The 10,364-nt window shown below is 45.1% G+C and overlaps 1 protein-coding gene across 4 annotated transcripts in view; it reads right to left on the minus strand.

Annotated features, from left to right (window-relative positions):
- The window catches only part of LOC138979363 (stromal cell-derived factor 2-like), a 12,914-nt gene continuing 2,550 nt past the window's right edge, over positions 1 to 10,364 (minus strand). Inside the window, exons 4-7 of one of the 4 annotated variants that reach the window (XM_070352070.1) lie at positions 9,195 to 9,297; positions 7,709 to 7,745; positions 1,744 to 1,825; positions 1 to 1,324 (exon numbers count right to left, since the gene is read on the minus strand). In XM_070352070.1, coding sequence (XP_070208171.1) covers positions 1,153 to 1,324; positions 1,744 to 1,825; positions 7,709 to 7,745; positions 9,195 to 9,297 — 394 coding nt within the window. In that variant the 3' untranslated portion in view covers positions 1 to 1,152. Of the gene's footprint in view, positions 1,325 to 1,743; positions 2,393 to 7,708; positions 7,746 to 7,984; positions 8,022 to 9,157; positions 9,298 to 10,364 lie in introns of all 4 variants that reach the window. The other 3 variants (XM_070352069.1, XM_070352068.1, XR_011460001.1) reach the window with 3 other exon arrangements.

The following is a 10,364-nucleotide window of genomic DNA, read 5'->3' on the forward strand; positions in this document are numbered from 1 at the left end:
TGGTAGAAACTTTAACATTTGAAGACGTCATATTACATTGACGTCACATTATGACGTACGAGGGTTAGACGTCACGCGATGGAATTACTGAAAGTCTCGGTGATTGTTATTTTGAGCGGGCCGAGACTATTATTTTGGCAGTCGTGTTTATGTAAGTAGGCTACATGCAGACAGACAGATCTAGATCTAGTGTCTCGCTTTCTTGCACAGTTTCACCTATGCTCTTTCTGTGTGTGTGTGTGTGTGTGTGTGTGTGTGTGTGTGTGTGTGTGTGTGTGTGTGTGTGTGTGTGTGTGTGTGTGTGTGTGTGTGTGTGTGTGTGTGTGTGTGTGTGTACTGTGTGTGTGACGGAGTGATTGAGTTTGTGTTACTGTTTGTCGATTTTATACGTGAGCCTTGAAGGCTTCGCCTCTTGTTTGTCGTAGACAGAGCAAGGCTACACCTTTTTCAGTATTGACATTGTTGAATGTAGTTCATTTTTTGTCTTAGACAGAGCAAGGCTACAACTTTTTCAGGTACAGTAGACATTAAGTACAAGTAGAACCGAGACAACAATTAAAGGTTAATACAATGACGGCATTGTCTAGCACTGTGCAACAGTCATGCCTCTTTTAAAGTGCATGAAAACAAAGTGAATAAATAAAACAAACACATGTACTTTGTTCTCACATAAAATAAGCCCAGTCTACAATCAACAGACCATGACACAATGTTAACACTACACTGTATTGTTTTGATACAGACAGCTTACTTTTGTGTCAACATTCTCCAAGCTCTATGGATTAACCGTAAACAACTGTCCATTTTTGATTTCAAGACATGGCTCAGTAAAACTGTACTAGTTAAGACATGAAGTTGAGACTACTACAAAGTGTGGCGAGTGAAGAAGGTAAACATCACTCCTACCCCCTACCCCCCACCCCCCCGAGGCCCAATCTTCACACACATTCAACAGGCTACATTCAATCAGTAAAAACCAACTCTCAAACCCTGTTGCGTAATTCCGACAGGCAAAACTCACACACAACTTGACACACATCATTTTGATAAAAACAGTCACACACACTGACACCACAATCACAAACAACTTGACATTTCCAGTCACAGTCACAGCCACAGCTATGCATACACACATGCACACAAACCCCACAGCTAGAATTCGTCGTGTTCAATGGAGCCCTTGGTGTCTTTGTTCTGTGAGGGCGTGACGAAGATTCCCTCGGCGGCCTGCCAGTAGTTGAGGTCGTTGGCAGAGGGGTAGCCGCTGATCTCCCGCTGACCGTGGATGGGACGGCCGTACGAGTTGCCCGTCACGTGCAGGAAGCTGTAACACACAGCGCTCTCTTGTCAAGGTATGGTCAACACCATCATGCATAGTGAATAGTGCGTGTACACTGTTCGTACTTTCCAAGGCATACAAATTCATTATCACATTGAACAGACTCAGGACTGAGGAAGGTTTTATTTCAGGCCACAGCCCATTAATAGGGTGATAACCCATGACTCTTAGTAATGTTAACCTTGAACAGACACACAAGGGAAGTATTGTAGCTTTAAAGTGGGCATCACTTACATTCAAGACAGATGATACGCGTGTCAAGTTTGCTCCCTGGAGAACAAAAAGTTAAGAACACATAGAAAACATGGCTTATTCTTGGGAGCTGTGAAGCATTAGCACTGAATAGGGTAAGGAGATACAGTTATCAAAATGTATTAATTAATTGACAAGCTAAGTAGACTCACTGCTCTGTGACGACGTGCTTGAGTCGCACTTTCTCGTCTCGGCTCCACAGCTTGTCGCTACACACCACCACCCAGTTGTCCCCTGTAACACACAGTGACATCATCACACACAATGACATCATCATGCACAATGACATCATCACACACAATGACATCATCACACACAGTGACATCATCAAACAAAATGACATCATCACACACAGTGACATCATCACACACAATGACATCATCACACACAGTGACATCATCACACACATTGCTAGTGACATCACACACAGTGACATCATCACACACAATGACATCACACACAATGACATCATCATGCACAATGACATCATCACACACAATGACATCATCACACACAGCTTGTCGCTACACACCACCATCTAGTTGTCACCTGTAACACACAGTGACATCATCACACACAATGACATCATCACACACAGCTTGTCGCTACACACCACCACCCAGTTGTCACCTGTAACACACAGTGACATCATCACACACAATGACATCATCACACACAGTGACATCATCACACACAATGACATCATCACACACAATGACATCATCACACACAGTGACATCATCACACACAATGACATCATCACACACAGCTTGTTGCTACACACCACCACCCAGTTGTCCCCTGTAACACACAGTGACATCAACACACACAATGACATCATCACACACAGTGACATCATCACACACAGTTGTCACCTGTAACAGACAGTGACATCATCACACACAGTGACATCACACACTTTCTTTATTTGGTGTTTAACGTCGTTTTCAACCACGAAGGTTATATCGCGACGAGGGAAAGGGGGGAGATGGGATAGGGGAAAGGGGGGAGATGGGATAGAGCCACTTGTTAAGTGTTTCTTGTTCACAAAAGCACTAATCAAAAAATTGCTCCAGGGGCTTGCAACGTAGTACAATATATGACCTTACTGGGAGAATGCAAGTTTCCAGCACAAAGGACTAAACATTTCTTACATACTGCTTGACTAAAATCTTTACAAACATTGACTATATTCTATACAAGAACCACTTAACAAGGGTAAAAGGAGAAACAGAATCCGTTAGTCGCCTCTTACGACATGCGGGGTGCAGAGAAATAAGGATGTGGAAAAGAAGACTTTTGGTAAGTGAAATAAAGGTGATGGATCCAGTCAGGTAGAAATAAGACAACAAGAAAAGAATTGGAAAACTGCAGGGAATAGTAGGGAGAGTTTTCTTGGAAGGAAATATAGGTGAAAGGACTGGTAAGGCAGAAATAAGACAAAAGAAGAGAAGTAAAGGGGTGGGGTAGCTCTGTTTAAACGCTCCCGCCGCGTGAAGGCGACCCCATGGGAGCATCATCACACACAGTGACATCATCACACACAGTGACATCATCACACACAGTGACATCATCACACCCAGTTGTCACCTGTAACAGACAGTTAAATCAAAATGACCACATATCTAACACTATTGTGAGTACATGTAGCTCTGCCTCTCCCTTATCTTCCTGCCAGCCTGAGTCTGCCGCCATCAATCTTTGCTGAAGCCAGTGGTTGTAAACAAACCTGTCTAGTTGTAAACAAACCTGTCTAGTTGTAAACAAACCTGTCTAGTTGTAAACAAACCTGTCTAGTTGTAAACAAACCTGTCTAGCTGTAAACAAAGCTGTCTAGTTGTAAACAAAGCTGTCTAGTTGTAAACAAACCTGTCTAGTTGTAAACAAACCTGTCTAGCTGTAAACAAAGCTGTCTAGCTGTAAACAAAGCTGTCTAGCTGTAAACAAAGCTGTCTAGTTGTAAACAAAGCTGTCTAGCTGTAAACAAAGCTGTCTAGTTGTAAACAAAGCTGTCTAGCTGTAAACAAAGCTGTCTAGTTGTAAACAAAGCTGTCTAGCTGTAAACAAAGCTGTCTAGCTGTAAACAAAGCTGTCTAGTTGTAAACAAAGCTGTCTAGCTGTAAACAAAGCTGTCTAGTTGTAAACAAAGCTGTCTAGTTATAAACAAACCTGTCTAGCTGTAAACAAACCTGTCTAGTTGTAAACAAAGCTGTCTAGTTATAAACAAACCTGTCTAGTTGTAAACAAAGCTGTCTAGTTGTAAACAAACCTGTCTAGTTGTAAACAAAGCTGTCTAGTTGTAAACAACCCTGTCTAGTTGTAAACAAACCTGTCTAGTTGTAAACAAAGCTGTCTAGTTGTAAACAAACCTGTCTAGTTGTAAACAAAGCTGTCTAGTTGTAAACAACCCTGTCTAGTTATAAACAAACCTGTCTAGTTGTAAACAACCCTGTCTAGTTGTAAACAAACCTGTCTAGTTGTAAACAAAGCTGTCTAGTTATAAACAAACCTGTCTAGCTGTAAACAAACCTGTCTAGTTGTAAACAAAGCTGTCTAGTTGTAAACAAAGCTGTCTAGCTGTAAACAAAGCTGTCTAGCTGTAAACAAAGCTGTCTAGCTGTAAACAAAGCTGTCTAGCTGTAAACAAAGCTGTCTAGCAGACCTAAATGACGCTCAATCATCACCAAATGTGCCAGACTTAGGATGGGAAGTAACTCTTAATATCCGCATATTCAAAATAAACACGTGTTGTCTGCCTTAGACCACAATAGGTGCTAAACGCCCGCAGGCGTGGCCCGGTCTGCCTTAGACCACAATAGGTGCTAAACGACTGCAGGCGTGGCCCGGTCTGCCTTAGACCACAATAGGTGCTAAACGACTGCAGGCGTGGCCCGGTCTGCCTTAGACCACAATAGGTGCTAAACGACTGCAGGCGTGGCCCGGTCTGCCTTAGACCACAATAGGTGCTAAACGCCCGCAGGCGTGGCCCGGTAGTGCGAGATGCTCGGCTGAAACGACTGTATACGCAGCCCGTAACGCAAGTTTTAATTGATGTAAGTGGCACCTCAATGATAGTCCACCTTGTGAGTGTGGTTAGCCCAGAGAGACGGCTGAACATTACTTGTTTCATTGCCCCTTGTACAGAGACATAAGATTATTGTCCATTGATAATTTGCCAGATCTATGACTATAACTTTATCGAAATATTGTTGAAAGGATTCCAACAATATTCCAAATCTGTGAATCAGACTTTTTTTGTAACTGTTGAAGAATTTATCTGACAGAAGGGCAGGTTCTGTAAACGAGTTTCCTTCCCCCTGAAATCGGCGTATGGCTGCCGGAATGGTGGGGTCAAAATGGTCATACACGTAAAAACCCACTCATGCAAAAACATGAATGACGGTGAGAGTTTCAGCCTATGGACGAAGAAGAAGAAGAAGAAAACGAGTTTCTACATTTAATATGTCATTATAGATAGTCACTTCACATTGTCATGTGACACCATAATATGCTGCCTTCCTATTTGTACTTACCTACCTACTCTCTTGTGTTTTCATTCACTTATAAACCATGCCTCATTTTTGTGTGAACTTTAGTGACATTTCCCACCAACCACAAGATGCATTAACCTTGTGTGTGTGCGTGTGTGCGTGTGTGTGTTAGTGTGTGTGTGTGTGTGTGTGTGTGTGTGTGTGTGTGTGTGTGTGTGTGTGTGTACCAGTATTGATGTCATCTGTTCCACCCTTCCCAAGGATTGGCGCTCCATGTCTCCCATGTCTTCTTCTCCCTTTCAACTGTAATCTCTTTCTGTTCTTTTTTCTTTAACCCCTTTCACACACGGAAACATTATCACACACAGTAAATCAGTGTAAGGGAAGCAATCCATCTAAGCAAAACAACGTTGACTGATGCGGTAAAGGGTGATTGTCTCCCTTGACACGACACACTAAATTTCAACCATGGAAACGGTAAGCTTGACAAAATGTCACTAAAGCTCAAAGAAGGAGACGCACATAGTTTGTTCAAAGTACAGAATGTTCTGCTCACATCTCTCTTGCAATATTCTGACAACTCATTCAACACCCTGCTAAATAAGTCAAACTTTGATGTTGGCAGCTTGTTCTACACAGGTTTGGTGTCTGTCAAGATGTCAGTCCCAGACAGGCTACACACAACCAGTCACTAGACAGGCTACACACAACCAGTCACTAGACAGGCTACACACAACCAGTCACTAGACAGGCTACACACAACCAGTCACTAGACAGGCTACACACAACCAGTCACTAGACAGGCTACACACAACCAGTCACTAGACAGGCTACACACAACCAGTCACTAGACAGGCTACACACAACCAGTCACTAGACAGGCTACACACAACCAGTCACTAGACAGGCTACACACAACCAGTCACACTTAGCCAAGTTAGTTCCGCAATCGTCATCTTTGTGCTTTCTACATCTCTGTCTCCTGCTGTTATACATGTATACTTAACTCTGGAGAATTTTGTGTATACCCCAACCAAAACATTCATTCTAATTTTTGTTATGCACATTTTACTTTATTTCTACTTTATTCAAACTTTCTACACATTTGAACACACTTTCGGATCAAAGATTTCTTTACAGAGGTCAGACGACCGCCACTCAACTAAGGGGTACAACAACAAAAAGTGCTCTTCTTCTGCAACGACCCGATGGGTTGCTTTGACACATTCACCTGTACTATTTGGCATTATCATCATTATGTGTGTTGAAAACTTTGTAAATTGTCAAAATTAACTTCAATGTGTATAACTATTTGATATCGGCAGACCTGTGCACACTCAAAACGCTCATCAGTAGTAAACAAACCAAATTTCAGTACTTTTTTAAATATTTCAGTAGTATTAAGCTGTAACGACAGTTCAAGACATAATTCTGCTCACAAACCACACAAACAGTTTTCTTCTTCTTTGGTGACAGAGCTGGTGTCTCCTCTTCACTATCTGAATCTCGCACTCTTTTTTTCTTGTCCATGTTTCACTTCAATCACAAGTTGCCACGCAGACGCTGGACGAACTAAGTCTAAGAACAAAAGACTCAATGCTGAGAACACGCGCGCTTCCGGTAAATCGAAAAACGTCTTTTCAGCGCACCGGCCAACTAATTGGTCAAAACATCTTAAAACTGAAAAAAGTATTAAAAAAAAATTGTAGAAAAACATCGGAATTTCGGAATTTTAATTAAAAATCCCTAGCACCGTATCGCGTATTCTGTGCATATAAAAATCGGAGAAATTACGGAGAAACCGTAGATGTGCACAGGTCTGGATATGGCATTATGTACAGAATTATTTACATGTATAAGTGTTTGTTTTTGTGAGGCTTTAAAGGATTTGTGCCATATATATCCTCATTATTATTATTATTATTATTATTATTAAACTTTCAGAATCTGACACCTGTATATGAGAAGCACTTCAGGTAAAATGTTTGACCCAGTAAATGTACACCAGTGATCATGTTCATAGAAAGTTTGAATGAAATGACTCCCAATTTCAAAAAGGTCTTAGTTATTGACATTTTTTAACGCTCAATTTATGTCACTTTTCTAGATGGGTTATTTTTCCATGAGAGAGTACAGTGTGCCTACCTTCATCCCCCTCCCCGTCCTCCCCAAAGGCCGAGACCTCCAGGCTGTGAGAGTACAGTGTGCCTACCTTCACCCCCCTCCCCGTCCTCCACAAAGGCCGAGACCTCCAGGTTGTGAGAGAGTACAGTGTGCCTACCTTCATCTCCCTCCCCGTCCTCCCCAAAGGCCGAGACCTCCAGGCTGTGAGAGAGTACAGTGTGCCTACCGTCATCCCCCTCCCCATCCTCCCCAAAGGCCGAGACCTCCAGGCTGTGAGAGAGTACAGTGTGCCTACCTTCATCCCCCTCCCCATCCTCCCCAAAGGCCGAGACCTCCAGGCTGTGAGAGAGTACAGTGTGCCTACCTTCATCCCCCTCCCCGTCCTCCCCAAAGGCCGAGACCTCCAGGCTGTGAGAGAGTACAGTGTGCCTACCTTCATCCCCCTCTCCGTCCTCCCCAAAGGCCGAGACCTCCAGGTTGTGAGAGAGTACAGTGTGCCTACCTTCATCCCCCTCTCCGTCCTCCCCAAAGGCCGAGACCTCCAGGTTGTGAGAGAGTACAGTGTGCCTACCTTCATCCCCCTCCCCATCCTCCCCAAAGGCCGAGACCTCCAGGCTGTGAGAGAGTACAGTGTGCCTACCTTCATCCCCCTCTCCATCCTCCCCAAAGGCCGAGACCTCCAGGCTGTGAGAGAGTACAGTGTGCCTACCTTCATCCCCCTCCCCATCCTCCCCAAAGGCCGAGACCTCCAGGCTGTGAGAGAGTACAGTGTGCCTACCTTCATCCCCCTCCCCGTCCTCCCCAAAGGCCGAGACCTCCAGGCTGTGAGAGAGTACAATGTGCCTACCGTCATCCCCCTCCCCATCCTCCCCAAAGGCCGAGACCTCCAGGTTGTGCGAGAGTACAATGTGCCTACCTTCATCCCCCTCCCCATCCTCCCCAAAGGCCGAGACCTCCAGGTTGTGAGAGAGTACAGTGTGCCTACCTTCATCCCCCTCCCCATCCTCCCCAAAGGCCGAGACCTCCAGGCTGTGAGAGAGTACAGTGTGCCTACCTTCATCCCCCTCCCCGTCCTCCCCAAAGGCCGAGACCTCCAGGCTGTGAGAGAGTACAGTGTGCCTACCTTCATCCCCCTCCCCATCCTCCCCAAAGGCCGAGACCTCCAGGCTGTGAGAGAGTACAGTGTGCCTACCTTCATCCCCCTCCCCATCCTCCCCAAAGGCCGAGACCTCCAGGCTGTGAGAGAGTACAGTGTGCCTACCTTCATCCCCCTCCCCATCCTCCCCAAAGGCCGAGACCTCCAGGCTGTGAGAGAGTACAGTGTGCCTACCTTCATCCCCCTCCCCATCCTCCCCAAAGGCCGAGACCTCCAGGCTGTGAGAGAGTACAGTGTGCCTACCTTCATCCCCCTCCCCATCCTCCCCAAAGGCCGAGACCTCCAGGCTGTGAGAGAGTACAGTGTGCCTACCTTCATCCCCCTCCCCATCCTCCCCAAAGGCCGAGACCTCCAGGCTGTGAGAGAGTACAGTGTGCCTACCTTCATCCCCCTCCCCGTCCTCCCCAAAGGCCGAGACCTCCAGGCTGTGAGAGAGTACAGTGTGCCTACCTTCATCCCCCTCCCCATCCTCCCCAAAGGCCGAGACCTCCAGGCTGTGAGAGAGTACAGTGTGCCTACCTTCATCCCCCTCCCCATCCTCCCCAAAGGCCGAGACCTCCAGGTTGTGAGAGAGTACAGTGTGCCTACCGTCATCCCCCTCCCCATCCTCCCCAAAGGCCGAGACCTCCAGGCTGTGAGAGAGTACAGTGTGCCTACCGTCATCCCCCTCCCCATCCTCCCCAAAGGCCGAGACCTCCAGGCTGTGAGAGAGTACAGTGTGCCTACCGTCATCTCCCTCCCCGTCCTCCCCAAAGGCCGAGACCTCCAGGCTGTGAGAGAGTACAGTGTGCCTACCTTCATCCCCCTCCCCATCCTCCCCAAAGGCCGAGACCTCCAGGTTGTGCGAGAGCGGCGACTGGAAGTGGTGACTGTGCAGGTTGCGGCGTGTCGACACGTGCATCAGTCGTACCGTCTGGCCGCACTTCACCGGGTTCCTGCACACGTGTAGACAGACATCACATCTCATTACAATGCTGTTTCTCACACGTGTAGACAGACATCACATCTCATTACAATGCTGTTTCTCACATGCGTAGACAGACATCACATCTCATTACAATGCTGTTTCTCACACATGTAGACAGACATCACATCTGATTACAATGCTGTTTTTCACATGTGTAGACAGACATTACATCTCGCTACAATGCATGCTGTTTCTCACACATGTAGACAGACATCACATCTAATTTCAAAACGGCAGAAATTAATATGTAAGCGCCTAGGGCTGTATCTAGATTAGGCGCATAAAAATGATCACAATAATAATAATAATAATGATAATTACAATGCTGTTTCTCACACATGTAGACAGACATCACATCTAATTACAATGCTGTTTCTCATACATGTAGACAAACATCACATCTCATTACAATGCCGTTTCTCACACGTGTAGACAGACATCATATCTAATTACAATGCTGTTTCTCACACATGTAGAGAGACATCATTCTGATTACAATGCTGTTTCTCACACCTGTAGAGAGACATATATCTGATTACAATGCTGTTTCTCACATGTGTAGACAGACATCACATCTGATTACAATGCTGTTTCTCACACATGTAGAGAGACATCACATCTGATTACAATGCTGTTTCTCACACATGTAGAGAGACATCACATCTGATTACAATGCTGTTTCTCACACATGTAGAGAGACATCACATCTGATTACAATGCTGTTTCTCACACATGTAGAGAGACATCACATCTGATTACAATGCTGTTTCTCACACATGTAGAGAGACATCACATCTGATTACAATGCTGTTTCTCACACATGTAGAGAGACATCACATCTGATTACAATGCTGTTTCTTACACATGTAGAGAGACATCACATCTGATTACAATGCTGTTTCTCACACATGTAGACAGACATCACATCTGATTACAATGCTGTTTCTCACACATGTAGAGAGACATCACATCTGATTACAATGCTGTTTCTCACACATGTAGAGAGACATCACATCTGATTACAATGCTGTTTCT

This window comes from Littorina saxatilis, linkage group LG11, assembly GCF_037325665.1.
Source record: "Littorina saxatilis isolate snail1 linkage group LG11, US_GU_Lsax_2.0, whole genome shotgun sequence".
In the NCBI taxonomy this organism is placed as follows: Eukaryota; Metazoa; Mollusca; class Gastropoda; order Littorinimorpha; family Littorinidae; genus Littorina; species Littorina saxatilis.